This window comes from Lissotriton vulgaris, chromosome 7 (assembly GCF_964263255.1).
Source record: "Lissotriton vulgaris chromosome 7, aLisVul1.2, whole genome shotgun sequence".
In the NCBI taxonomy this organism is placed as follows: Eukaryota; Metazoa; Chordata; class Amphibia; order Caudata; family Salamandridae; genus Lissotriton; species Lissotriton vulgaris.
The window spans coordinates 8,159,510-8,174,680 of NC_141695.1; the positions used below are offsets into that span (position 1 = coordinate 8,159,510).

General features: G+C 47.2%; 1 protein-coding gene across 1 annotated transcript in view; it reads left to right on the plus strand.

Moving 5' to 3' along the window:
- Positions 1–15,171, plus strand: part of LOC147700490 (E3 ubiquitin-protein ligase TRIM11-like) — a 120,138-nt gene that overhangs the window by 56,020 nt on the left and 48,947 nt on the right. The window contains exon 4 of the mRNA XM_086928437.1: positions 721–864. Within this exon, the coding sequence (XP_086784563.1) occupies positions 721–864 (144 nt within the window). The remainder of the gene's footprint in view (positions 1–720; positions 865–15,171) is intronic.

Sequence of the window (15,171 nt, forward strand, 5' to 3'; positions counted from 1 at the left end):
CCTCTATCTCTCTGTACCTGTCATTCCCTACTCCCTTCCTATATCTCTCTGTGCCTATCTGTCTCTCTCTTCCTCCCTCCCTCCATCTCTCTGTATTGTCTCTCCCTCTTCCCTCCCTCCATCTCTCTGTACCTGTCTCTTCCTTTATATTTCTGTTCCTGTCTGTCCCTCCTCCCTCCCTCCATCTCTCTGTACCTGTCTCTCCCTCCTTCCACCCTCTATTTCCCAGTACCTGTCTCTCCCTCCCTCTTCCCTCCCTCTATCTCTCTGTACCTGTCTCTCCCTCTTTCCACCCTCTATTTCTCTGTACCTGTCTCTCCCTCCTCTTTCCCTCTATCTCGTTGTCCCTGTCTACCCCTCCCCCCTCCCTTTGTCTCTCTGTACCTGTCTGTCCCTCGCTCTCTCTGTCTCTCTGTACCTGCGTCCCCCTCCTCCCTCCCTGGATCCTCTCTGTACCTGTCTCTCCCTCTTTCCACCCTCTATTTCTCTGTACCTGTCTCTCTCTCCCTCCCTCGTCTCTTTGTGCCTTTCCCTACCTCCCTCCTTCCCTCCTTCCATCTCTCTGTACCTGTCTCTCGCCCCTCCCTCCATTCATCTCTCCGTACCTGTCTCTCTCCCCCCTCTCTCTGCCTCTCTGTACCTGTCTCTCCCTCTATCTCTCTGACCTTGCCTCCCCCTCCCTCTCTCTCTCTGTACCTGTCTTTCCCTCCTCTGTACCAGTTTCCCAGGACAACCTCCATGACAGACAAGGACGACTCCCTGGACAGAGCTGCCCCAGGGTGAGGAATGAGCCTGGAACAGAAGATTCCTCTCCATGGAGAGATTTCCAGCCTCATCTGAGACAGACTCTGTGCCTCCACAGAGGTGAGAGAAATGTACCTTTTAACTTTCTACACACACATTTGTTTTTGAAAAAATATACATGTTGTTCTGGATATTTACATGTTAAATACAAGACTGGCACAGAACACTATTTGTTTTGAATGTACTTTTTGCAGGTCACTGCCTTTCATACATTCAAAACCACCTGTGCTCCTGGACATCCCTGAACAAATACTCTGCATATACTTCAGGTTTACCATTGCTGGCCCTTTTTGTAAACACTCACATCCATTAGATGGACACAGGATAAACAAAATTAGAATAGAAGGAATATAGTAATTATCTGTCACTATGTAAACTATACACCGTACTATCACACTATAGTTAGGGTTGTCTGGCAAGCGAGCTAGAAGGAGTGTGTTTGGAGGTGCGCCACTTACAATATTTTGAAAGAGTTTGATTATTTTTATTTGAACTGTATTTCTAATTGTGCAATTTGATTAATTTGTATAGGGAAAATAAAGATTCCCTAACAATAACTAAGCTTTAACGTTTGTTTTTGTTTTTCTTGAAATTTCAATGATATTTCAACATTTTTAATGAAATGTGTTTCAAATCATAGAGTCTATTAGAATACTTGTGACAAGCAGGGACCCTCTCCTCTAGTCAGGATAAGGGGATCACCCTCTAAAATAACCCCTGCTCACCCTCTAGGTAGTGTGGAGCGAGCAGACAAGGCTTATCTCAGAAGCGTTTACAGGTTAAGCATTTGTGAACACATACAGTAACTCAATGACAACACCACAAAAGGGATACCACACTAGGATTTGTATAAAAATAAATCTTCTTTATATAAAGGCTTAGCACAAGACCCATTTAACGTTTTAAAATGAGGCCACAATACTATCTTAGGAAAAGTGTTCTTGGCTATAAAAATGCGTATCTTGAACAGGCTGTGCGAGTCACATTTCCTCAGTTCGACTTGTGCGGTGATGAAATAAACAACAAAGTCTCATGCACGCAGTGGACGCGTCTTGTCCGATGCGCTGCACACAAGGTGCAAGTTGTACACAGTACCTGAGAAATGCGTCCGACGTGGACAAAGAGCTGGCAGTCGTGAAGGCCAACCAGGGACGATGTCGGCGGCTCTCCGAGGTGAGTCCGGCTCGTTGCAAGCGTCTCACGGCGAGGCGTCGGCGCGGGACTCTGGGGAGAGATGCGGACGGTCTGGGTCTCTTGAAGCGTTCATTGTGATAGGCATTCACTGCGCTAGGGGTCCTCTGCGCTAGGCGATCGTCGGGCCATACCTTCAGTAGCGAGGGGGGCTGCTGTCCTAGATGCTTGACAGTGCGGCATGAGGCGGCCAGTAAGTGGCATACGGGCTGGGCTCCGAAGTGTGGGCGGTCTCTGGGATCAGGAGCGCGGTGCGAGGGGGCCGGTACGCTTCGAGCTTCCGGGCCGTTTTCCACCTGGCGATGCTCTCCGATCCTGACTTCCAGCGGTGGGGGTGGCGATGCGAGCAGTGCGGCTCAAAGGGGGGAGGAGGAAGCAGAGTGCGTGTGGCCCTGGCGGGACGGTGCGAACGCGGCTTGAACAGAGCGGAATCACACGGTTCGGGGCGGCCAGGCATGGGCTTCACAACAGATGGGGGGACGAGGCACACTGAGACCGCGGCTCCAGCAGCAAGGAAGATTGTGCAAAGTCCAGCAGTGAAAGCAGTGAAAGCAGGAGGAGTCCAATAGTCCTGGGACTCCGTTCAGGGGGCAAGACCACCCACAAGCCCTTAGAGATAGTTGAAGTACAAGCAGAATAAAGTCTCTTCAGTCTTTTCCTCTCCTTTCACAGCAAGGCAACCACTGCAGGCCAATACCCCAGGTCAGGGACAGTACTCCTCCTTGCAGCTTTCCCAGTTCCTTCTTGTCGGGCAGAGGTTCTTCTTGGTTCAAGCAGGATCTAATTTCCTAGGAGCAGGGCTCCAATATTTATACTACAAATCTTTTGTTCTTTGAGGCCAGGGGGCCTTTGCCTAGTTCAGTCCAGTTCTTGAGCACTTTGTTAACATGAGGCTTCCTTCTTCTTCCAGGGTGCAGGGAAGAGACATCAGACGCTCCACAGGGGGTGGAGCCAGCATTGTGGTGGCAGAGCACAGCCCTATTCAGAGTCAAGGGGCACTCCTCCCACCCACCCTGGTGTAATCTTCCTATTCACCACCTGGCTGCCCAGCCGGTCTCCTGGATTTCTCCAGCCCTGTCACACACAGAAGCCAGACAGCAGATACACATCCTAGCAGAGGCGGGCTGAAAAGGTTAGGCAAGCAAATACCAACTTTTTAAAAGTGGTATTTGCAAACACAGAACATTAAAATAAACTTTACTAAAAGATGTATTTTATTATCCTGAGTTCAGGCATTCTAAACTCGAATTTCTATGATGTTCCCTGAGTCTGTTAGGATCATAGGATGTAACAATTCTAACTGTCCATTCTGGCCAATGAGAACAGGTAGCCTTGCAATAGTGAAAAACGAAATTGGCTGTAATTCACTATTAGGACATGCCACACACATCAAGGCTTGTCCTACCTTATGCTTACAATGCACCCTGCCCTTGGACCTACCATAGGGGTGACTAATATGAAGATAAGGGAAGGTTTGGGACTGGCAAGTGGGTGCACTTGACCAGTCAGCATGACAGTACCTGACTGCACGCAGGTTCTGCAATGGCAGACCGTAGACTCATTTTACAAGGCTGCTTCTGTGGGTGGCACAACCAGTGCTGCAAGCCCACTAGCAGCATTTGGATTTACAAGCCCTGGGCACTCCTGGTGCACTTTACTGGGGTCTGACAGTAAACAAAATAAGTCAATCATGGAATCCAATCAATGTATACACTTTATACAGGGAGCACTTGCACTGTGGCACTGATTGACAGTGGCACAGTGCTGTGAGTGGCTAACACCAGCAAAACACATGAGGCAACAGCAACAAAAATGGAAGGGAGACCCACGCTAATTGTGCCAGGTCTAACAAAGTCCAATCTCATCGAGAGGAGTGTTGTTACATAAAGGGTCGTATCATACAGAGAAGGGACGTGTACACAATGTAGTGTTTTAGAGTGGAGTATTGTAGAGTGTAAAACAGTAGAGTAGAGTGGGATAGATTACAATGAATTAAAGTATGATAGAGTGGAGTTGTGCCTCGTACAGTTGAGTGGCTCGTATATACTAGTTCAGTGGCGTAGTGTACAGGCATACATTTTAGTGACTTGTCATACAGTACAGTGGACTAGTGTGTAGTAAAGCTTTGTAAAGTCTCATAGAGTGTTGTACAGTGGAGTGTTGTTGGATAGAGTTGAGTATAGAGTTGCAAAGTGGACTTTATGTAGTTAAATTGGAGAACAGTGTCGAAGGGTGGCATACAGTGTAGTAGAGTTTTGTAGATTACAGATGAAAAGAGTGAAGGAGAGTATGGTAGAGTTCAGCAATGTAGAGAGGAGCGTTGAACAGTGGCGTAGAGTGCTTAGATTATCGTAAAGTGTAGTCAACTGGAGTTGTGTAGGATAGACTGGATTGAAGTGTAGTGTTATGTTGTAGAGTGGTGTGGAGTAGAGTAAAGTGGTTGTCGTAGCTTAGCATGTAGTAAAGTCTCAGAGAGTGGGGTGGTATGGCATACGGTGGAGTGAACTGTCTTTTGTTACCCTGTTTGAAAGTGTCATACAGTGGAGTATTGTGTAGTGGCACAGAGTAAATTAGAGTGTTGTGGAGTGGAGAGGAGTAAAGTGTGCTGCAGTGCGGTAGAGGGGAATGGCATTAAGTGTGATAGAGTTGATTGTCATAGAGCTTTCTAGAATGGATTAGTGTAGAGTAGTGTAGAGTAGTGTAGAGCAGAGCGGTGGAATACTGTAGAATAGTGTGGAGAAGTATGTGATAGATTTGAGTAGAGTAAAGTGAGGAGGAGTGATACAGAGAGAGTTGTGTAGAGTGTGGTCGAGTATAGTAATGGGTTGTTTAGCAGCATAAAGTGATATAGAGTAGAGTAAAGTGTTGTAGAGTGGAGTGCCACAGAGTGGATTACTGTTTGGTACAGTGGAGTGGCATAGACTTTCATTGAGTGTCATAGAGTGTGGTAGAGTGGAGTAGATTTGAGTAGTGTGGAGTGGAGTTGGGTGAAGTGGAGTAGCATATACTGGAATAGCATACAGTGGAGTACAAAGGAGTGGAATACAGTGAAATAGCATTGAGTTCAGCACGCTACATTGGAGTGGCGTACAATGGAGTGGCATAGTTTGGAGTCTGGTAGAGTGAAATAGCAAACAGTCGAGTGACATTAAGTATAGTGGCGTCCAATGGAATAGCATAGAATGGAGTATTGTAGAGTAGAGTGGTGTACATTGAAATGGCTCAGAGTGGAGTAGCACATGGTTGAGTGGAAAACAATGTAATAGAGTACTCTGGAGTGTTGTACAGTGTTGTAGCATACAGTGGAATACATTTCAGTTTAGTGGTGTACACTGGAGTGGCATGTAAATGTAAATTGATACTTGTATTGCGCACTACTCACCCGCAAGGGTCTCAAGGTGCTTGTACGAATACCGCTGTGGAACCCATCCATGCTTTCCCTGTGAGGGGTCCACTCCTGGGCACCCCCAAGGTGGAGGCCAGGCATCCTTAGCATTGTGGGGGCCGTTGTGGAGATTAAGCAAGCTATTGCCCAGAGTTGCAGAGTGGGACTCCATGATTGGAATAGGCACCGAGGCGAGAATTATCAGGTCCGTGGAATTTTTGAGCCCAAGACCCGCCGAGGCGGGGAATTGAACCCTGGTCCCAGGCTAGACCTCTGCATCAGTGTCTGCCGCTCTAACCATTGAGCCACACTTCTCCGCGTAGAGTGGAATACCGTTTACTAGGGTAGCACAGTAGAGTGGCATACAGTGTAGTGAAATAGAGTGGAGAGGCGTGGAGTGCGGTCAAATTGAATACCATATAGTCGACTGGCGTAGAGTGTAGCTGCATACAGTGTGACAGCGTAGAGTTGAGGGGGGTAGAGAGTACAACGGCATAGAGTGGAATAGCATAGAGCTGAGTACAGTGAAGGGTACAGAGTGGAATAGCTTACAGTGTAGTACGGTACAGTGGAGTGGCATACAAGGAATATATATATACATATATATTAATTTATTTTTGGTACTGAGGTACTTCCAAAGTAGTATTGCTGTACTTCATGAAGGCTTTTCCAAATATGTAGAAATCTAATACTTACTTTGATTGATGGCCCAAACCCACGACACAGTGCCAGGTATAGTTTACCCGTATATGAGCTTACATATCATATCACTCATGAAATGTTTAATGGCATCATTGTTGACATCACTGATTACATGTAAATATTAACAGTGATGTCATTAATCATGTCAAGTCAAGTCAATAAATTTATATAGCGCGCTACATACCCAGAGGGTCACAAGGCGCTTGAGATGGGGTGGGGAATTACTTCTCGAATATCCAGGTTTTAAGCTGCTTTCTGAATGCTAGGTGGTTTTGAGTGAGGCGAAGGTGCATGGGAAGTGAGTTCCAGGTTTTTGCCGCTAGGTAGGAGAATGATCTTCCTCCCATGGTGGTTTTGTTGACGCGGGGAACAGTAGCGAGGGCTTGGTTGGAAGAGCGCAGCTGGCGGGAGGGGGTGTAGAAGGAAAGACGTGAATTGAGGCATTCGGGTCCAAGTTCGTAGAGAGCTTTGTGTGCGTGGGTGAGGAGGCGGAAAGTTATTCTCTTATTGACGGGGAGCCAGTGGAGGTTTTTCAGGTGACCAGAGATGTGTTCTTTACGTGGGATGTCTAATATGAGTCTGGCTGATGCGCTCTGGATGCGTTGGAGTTTTTTCTGAAGTTTTGCGGTGGTACCGGCGTAAAGGGTGTTTCCGTAGTAAAGGCGGCTTGTGACCAGTGCGTGGGTGACCGTTTTCCTAGTTTCGGTGGGGATCCAGCGAAATGTTTTTCTGAGCATGCGAAGAATGTTGAAGCAAGATGAGGAGATGGCGTTGACTTGTCTGGTCATCGAGAGTGAGGAATCCAGGATGACGCCTAGGTTCCGTGCGTGATCCGTTGGGATGGGTGCTTTTCCAAGGGCTTCTGGCCACCAAGAGTCGTCCCAGGCGGAGGGGGAGGTACCTAAGATAAGGACTTCTGTTTTGTCTGAATTCAGTTTCAGACGGCTATGCTTCATCCATTCGGCTACCTCTTTCATTCCTTCATGTAGGTTGGTTTTGGCGATGTTTGGGTCTTTGGTGAGTGAGAGGATCAGTTGAGTGTCATCGGCGTAGGAGATGATGTTGAGGTTGTGTTGGCGTGCGATGGTCGCGAGGGGGCTCATGTATACGTTGAAGAGGGTGGGGCTGAGTGAAGATCCTTGTGGCACGCCGCAGATGACTTCAGTGGCCTCTGACTTGAATGGTGGGAGGCGTACTCTCTGAGTTCTTCCGGCAAGGAAAGAAGTGATCCATTCCAGTGCTTTTCCTTGGATTCCGATGTTTCTAAGTCGTTGTAACAGGGTGTTATGACAGACTGTGTTGAAGGCTGCGGAGAGGTCGAGGAGGATGAGGGCGACTGTGTCTCCATTGTCCAGTAGGGTTCGGATGTCGTCTGTTGCTGCGATGAGTGCGGTCTCAGTACTGTGTTTGGCTCGGAAGCCGGACTGTGAGGAGTCGAGGGATTTGTTGGCTTCGAGGAAGGCGGCGAGCTGGTTGTTGACAGCTTTCTCGATGACTTTGGCCGGGAATGGGAGGAGCGAGATGGGGCGGTAGTTTTTGAGTTCGGTGGGGTCAGCTGTGGGTTTTTTCAGAAGGGCTCTGAGTTCGGCGTGTTTCCAGCTTTCTGGGAAGGTGCCGGATTTGAGGGAGCAGTTGATGACGTCTCGGAGGTGTGGTGCTATGATGGAGTCTGCTTTGTTGAAGATGTGGTGAGGGCAAGGGTCTGAGGGGGATCCTGAATGGATGGAGTTCATCAGGCGAATGGTGACCTCAGCGGAGATTGGGTTCCAGTCATTAAGGATGTTCAAGGGGGGTGAAGGTACGGCAGAGGGTTTGGTGGGTTGGTCTTTGGGTTGGTTGTTGAAGCTGTTGTGGATGTCTGCGATTTTGTCGTGGAAGAACGAAGCTAGTGAGTCGCAAAGGGTTTGAGAGGGGGTGATGTCGTTGGAGTTGGCAATGGGGTTGGTAAACTCTTTGACGATGTTGAATAGTTCCTTGCTGTTGTGGGCGTTTTTGTCTAGTCGGTCTTTGAATGCGGTTTTCTTGGCAGTCCGGATCAATTGGTGGTGTATGCGGGAGGCGTTTTTGAAGGCGTCCCTGGTGTTGGTGTTTGGGTCTTTTTTCCAGGTCTTCTCAAGGGAGCGACAGAGTTTCTTGGATTTCTTAAGATCATCGTTGAACCAGGGGGCGTTTTTGCTGCCTAGTTTGATTTGACGTTTTTTCAAAGGTGCTAGGTTGTCGGCAGTGTCGGTTAGCCATTGTGTGAGGTTGATGGCTGCTTGGTTGGGGTTCAATGAGTGGGAAGGGGGGTTTTGAAGAAGCGATGTGGAGACCTGGTCGATGGTGATTTTGTTCCAATTTCTTTGCAGAGTAGGTTGAGTATGGTTGTGGGATGTGGTCTTTTTGTAGACAAAATGAACGCAGCTGTGGTCCGTCCATTGGAGAACTGTGGTGTGACTGAAGGAAATATGTTTGCTGGAGGTGAAGATAGGGTCGAGAGTGTGTCCTGCGCGGTGTGTGGGGGTATTAACAAGTTGTTTGAGTCCTAGGTTGGCGAGATTGTCCAGGAGGGTGGTGGTGGTGTTGTTGTTGCTCTTTTCCAGGTGAAAATTGAGGTCTCCCAATAGGATGTAGTCCTCGGAGGAGAGGGCGTGTTGGGTGATAAAGTCGGTGATGTCTTCAGTGAATTGTGCACGGGGTCCTGGTGGCCTGTATAGGAGTGTGCCTCTGAGTGTGGTCTTGGGGTCGGTGTGGATCTGGAAGTGAAGGTGTTCGGCGCTAGAGAGGTATCATGAGATACCATGATACCTATCATGATATCATGAGATAATTTACTAATTCTCACACTGTGCTCCAGGCTTTCAAAAGGCAGGAGTCATAAAAAGCAGTAATGAAGGGGTTCATTTTGTCATCGAAATTTTGGTTGATGTTTTAGAAGGCTAAAACGTGGTCATAAATATCTTCCTCATCCATTTCAATAAAATCTTCTGACACGTAGACACAAGCAGCAGCCGGCCAGTTCACGCCCTCATGATCAGCTGCAGATTTACCACCGTATTCTATTGAGCAACTAGAGTGCTAACATTCTGTACTTATGACAAAAGTGTGACACACCAGGCCACCATCTTGATGAATTAACAATATAAAACTGAAAGCATTTCCGACAGAAGACACTGCATTAAACTTAACATTTCCTAGCTATCGAGAAGCAAAAAAATCCTCTTTGCAGAGATGTGTGTGAGGTACAGCTCCCCGTTGACACCTGGGCTCCGTTGATTGACACATGATAGCCATTTGTTAAACAGGATTAAACATGTGAACTACAGAACACATGGATGTGTATCTGCTGCAGATACTTAACCCACTGAGCTATCTCTGGCTGAGGCATTCTCCTCCATCTTGAATGGAAGACATACCAGGACAAGAGTTTCAGGGCACATCATCACATGTGTTGAAGGGCAGAGAAGCTTCTAGGGAGATGGACTCATCAGCACCTTGGGGGAGGCCTCATCAGCACCTTGGGGGGAGGGCTCATCATCAGCACCTTGGTGGGAGGGCTCATCAGCACCTTGGGGTAGGGGTCATCAGCACCTTGGGGGTAGGGCTCATCAGCACCTTGGTTGGAGGGCTCATCAGCACCTTGGGGGGAGGGCTCATCAGCACCTTGAGGGGAGGGCTCATCAGCACCTTGGTGGGAGGGCTCATCAGCACCTTGGGGTAGGGGTCATCAGCACCTTGGTTGGAGGGCTCATCAGCACCTTGGGGGTGGGCTCATCAGCACCTTGGGGGGAGGGCTCATCAGCACCTTGGGGGAGGGCTCATCAGCACCTTGGGGGAGGGCTCATCAGCACCTTGGGGGGTGGGCTCACCAGCACCTTGGGGAGAGGGCTCATCAGCACCTTGGGGAGAGGGCTCATCAGCACCTTGGGGGGTGGGCTCATCAGCACCTTGGGGGAGGGCTCATCAGCACCTTGGGGAGGGCTCATCAGCACCAGGAGGGACGGCTCAACAGCACCTTGGAGTAGGGGTCATCAGCACCTTGGGGGAGGGCTCACCAGCACCTTGTGGGGAGGGCTCATCAGTACCTTGGAGGAGGGCTCATCAGCACCTTGGGGGAGAACTCATCAGTACCTTGGGGGAGGGCTCATCAGCACCTTGGGGGGAGGGTTCATCAGCACCTTGGGGGGAGGGCTCATCAGCACCGGGGAAGGGGTCATCCACACCTTGGGGGGAGGGCTCATCAGTACCTTGGGGGAGGGCTCACCAGCACCTTGGGGGGAGGGCTCATCAGCACCTTGGGGGGAGGGCTCATCAGCACCTTGGGGGGAGGGCTCATCAGCATTGCATGTGTAATGCACAAACCTTCTTGGGGTGGAGGACCTATTAGTGCCTATAACAAGGGGGCACATCAGCACCCGCGGCGGGGTGCAGATTGATACTGAGAAAGGGGTCACTGCAACACCTGAGGTTGGAAACATCAGCACCTGGACAGAAGGGAACACCAGCATGTGAGATGGAGGGGACATAACTCCTTGGGGCTGGAGGACTCATAAATAACATGACTGGGGGGGCACATGAACTACAGAGTAAGAGGCACGCCTCCCCTGGAGGGCACATCAGTGGATGGAGTGGAGAGTGATTAAGAGCCAGGGTCAGGGTTTAACCCAATGCTTCAAGAGGCACATCAGTACTGGAGGTTGGAGGGTACATCCAGCCCTGGAATCAGGGGTGCATAAACACAGGAGGAAGGGTCACCGCGCTCCTACGTGGAGGGCGCATCAGTAGATGGCATGTAGAGTGGACAACATTAAAAAAAAATTGGGACAAGGGAACATCAGCCATTGGGGTGGAGGGAGCATCAGCACCTGGAGTGGAGGGAGCATCACCACCAAGGGTGGAGGGAGCATCAGCACCTCTGATGAAGGGAGCATTAGCACCTGGGATGGAGGGTGCATGAGCACCTTAGATAGAGGAAGCATCAGCACCCGGGTGGAGGGAGCATCTGCACCTGGGGTGGAGGTAGCATCAGCACCTTTGATGGAGGGAGACTCAGCACCTGGGGTGGAGGGAGCATCAGCACCTGGGGTAGAGTGAGCGTCAGCTCCTGGTGTTGAAGGAAGTGACCCGCTTGGGCCACCCCGTTCACTAATGAACACCTCTCGGCCTTCCGTACCAAGCGAAGAGTAGATCAGACAGTAGAGAATACAAACCAATAACTGTTTATTTATGGAGCCCCATCTGTACAGTTGATAAGAGTGCTACAGAGAGGACTGCAATCGACAAGCATAAAGATACATTATGTGCTCTTCATAACCGGGCACAAATACGCCCACAGATTGGCTAAGCTGGTCCCTGGATTGGTTAACATCAACCATAAAGGTTTTATAACCGGGCGTCATATCCAGGAACAGATGCAGCTGCCTATAGGTAATATAGATCTGGCAATAATAAGATCAGACCCCTTGACAGTGCTCACTCTAGGCGCTGCCAAGGCGTTCGACAGGGTGTGTTGGGCCTACCTCTGGGAGGCATTGAACGCAATGTTTTTTTCTCCCATATTCATACAAACTTTGAGGAGATATTATCAGGGAGCATCAGCAGAAATCTTGATAAATGGAATGCTCACCTCCAGCTTGAATTTCAGAGGGGGACTAGCAGGGTTGCCCTATCTCGCCCTTGTTATTTGACCTATACATAGAGCCGTTGGCTCAGGCTATTAGATCAGAAGAGCTAATCCCTCTTTTTAAATCTCAGCTGTATCAATCTAAAATAGCTTTATATGCTGACGATATAATCATATATACCAGCAACCCAGAAGTGACCATCCCGTGGGTTGGAACCCTATTGGAGGAGTTTGGCTCGATAACTGGTTACCTAGCTAATCCCTCCAAGACGGAGGTGGTGTGCTGGAGTATTGTTCAGTGGGGGAGATCGCTTAGTAAAGAGTTCAAATATTTGGGCATCAATATTGTTAAAGATCTTGAGAAAACCCCCCTCATTATTTAGAAAAAAAATATTAAGGAGATAGATCGTCTTTTTGCAAGGTGGAGGAACCTTCCCCCGACTTTCTACGGGAAGGTTAACCTAGTGAAAATGATCATACTCTCGAAGCTGACTTATTTGTTTAATGCAGTCCTCCTGACTTTCTCCCAACAGATTATTTCTAAGGTTGAAAGTAAGATCGGGAGCTTTGTCTGGGGGGATAAGGGAGTAAGGCTGTCATGGAAGAAATTGAGGCACAGATTAGTTAAAGGTGGGTTAGCTCTTCCAGATATCAGCTGGTATTTAGTCGCATTCCAATTTAAAGCTACACGGATGCTGCTGTCTAAACCAGCGTAATGGCTTGGGGACGGTTGCTTAGCAAACTGGCAATAAATGAAGGTGGGGGATGCGCGGAGGGGTTTCTTTACAAGTTTGGGTCTCCAAAGTTTTTTAAAAGAGTGCCCTTGAAGGTTCTTAAGATTGCATTAGAAACTTGGTTTAAAGTAAAAACCAGATGTGGGATTGGTTACTATTCCAACTTTGCCTCCATATGGGATTCCACGGGGACACCACTTTCTCTCCAGGACAGCCCCATTAAGAGAGCAGGAATCTCTACATGGTCTGATTTGGGGGACACAAGTGGTATCCATCCGTGGGAACTATTGAGAACCAAGGTAGGCTCTAGTTTTTCAAAGTTTAAGTTTTTACAACCCAAATCTTGGTTTGAGGCAGCCATTGGGGGTATTAGAGGAAATTGGGATACAGAGGTCTTGTTTCAAACTTTTCAGACATTGAAGAAAGACATTTAAATCTGGTATAAAAAGCTATTAGACGCAGATAACCTAGGTATTCCACCACAGACATCGGCTTGGAACCAATACCCATTCAAATCCGTAATTGGTGATTTCTTAGAACCATCTCTAAAATTACAGTACAAGTATACTAAATCAGCTATTCTAAAGAAAAACAATTTTTTTGTTACTAATCGCATTTACTACACACCCACCAGAATATCTACATTAGCCCCACTCCCGTAACCAAAATGTGCTGGATGCATGGCCCCCAAAGCCAACAATATCCACATGTTTTATGAGTGCCCTGAATTAGGTTAGTTTTGGAAAGGGGTTGGAGACTACCTGTGTAAACTCTTTAAAGTTAACATTGTGGTTAATGGATCTTTAGTTTTTTTTGCTAACGATAAACTCTCCACCTCGGACCTAGTACAGATCATAGAGTGTTGTTGTTATGTCTGATTCTGTTGGCTCGCAGGGAGATATGTATAAAATGGAAAGATCCAATTCCTACGAAAACTGAAGATTGGCTAAAGTCCGCACTTGCAATGGCTCGTCTTGAACCTGTCGAAACCAGCGATAGGTCAATGAATATTTGGCAACCTCTTACCACAATGGGCCGAGACGAGATTGGTATGACATCTATGGCTAAATCCATCTGGTCCTATGATTACACCACAGCTCCAAAAGTGGTTGGTTGGGCGACCTAAGCAAGTGCAGGAAGCCAGAGGGCACCCAGTTTGAAAACAACGGCTTGGTAAGTTCTGCAGTATGCTTATTGGTGAGATGAGGACAATAAAAAAAAACGCCCACAGTGGAAATTTCCAGGAAGTTGCTGCTTAACAGTAAAATACAAAAAAAAGGTTACAACTCTCGTATCTTACACAAACTAACATAGTACAAGGTTGTTCCATCCTGAGCCAGCCACTAGACAATTGGTAGAGGGCCTCTATCTAATAAGAAAGGTATGCACTAATAAGAACAGTGTACTCCTTACTGAAATAAAACCTATCATTATAAAACCGAAACTCACGAGGGGTGCATTTCTCAGAATTGGACAAGATCAGGTTTGAACAGCCTGAAATGGCACCTGGAAAGAAAATAGTGCAGCAAATGCTAACTTCCATAAAGCACTGCTTAAACATAAACAGTTTCTATTCTAACAGACCCTCCTTTTAGCATGAGCTAAAACATTTTCAACCATCAAGAATAAAAATATATATTGCAAGCAATAATACTATAGCACACTAAAATACTGTTAGGAGCATTCCATACCATCAGCATCGGAAAGTGAAAAGGCAAGGAAGGATAAATTCTCGAATACTCCCTCAGTGATATTCATCAGATCCTCTACATCCTTTCGAATCATTATAGCGGTATTTGTGACATGAATTGATATCTTCTTTTTGGGTATGAGAATAGTGGTAGAATAGGAGCAACAAAAGGGGAGACACTGAACAAGAACACAACAAAGTACTAATATCAAATGATAAATCGCTTTTTCGAGAATCTAACCCCAGTTGCCCAAAAGGAACCAACTCCAATTCCCACTTTCCATACCTTTGACATTTTTGAGAATATTTAAAATATGTTTGGTAATATTCTTTTCCATATTCTTGATCACGACCACACACTGATTGCCAACTACTGCGCATACACCACCACTCTTAGCTAGAATAAATTCCACTGCATATCTAGTCTGTTCCAAAAATATTCGCCTACTCTCCAACTGAGTGGTGATGTTGCGCAAAGCTGCTACTGTAGTAATAGATCAAATTTGCAGCTTGCATCCAAAGTATTCTCGAGCCTTTTCACCTCAGCCCATGGACGTACCACCCAACGTAAAAATAGAAGAAAGGACGTGTCCAAAAGTGATCCCATTACTATCATTATTGACCTCTATATTGGTCACTCCCTCACAGAATTCTTTAATCAGGGTCCTTTTAACCCATCATATGTTAGGCTTGCCATATTTACAAGGCACACCCAAAGGCAATACCATTCCATGAGCTACATCATCTGTACCATTTTGGACATTAGAATACGCCCCATTATATATACACTTTATTGTTTGATGAATTAAATCATTACAATACACATATAAAAATCGAGCTTAACCCCTTCGATGCTCATGACGAGCTAAGCTCGTCATGAGGCACAGTGGAGCTGTGCTTATATCATGGACTATTGGAGCTTCCAGCACAGGAGGGGAAAATCCTTAGCAGCCAAGGTGTTACAAGACATTAGAAAATGTTTTTCACTGAACTCCACCATCGGGCGCAAATAACAGTAAAGCAATAAAATTCTTAGTGTGAGATTTCTTCTAAAACAAGGTAA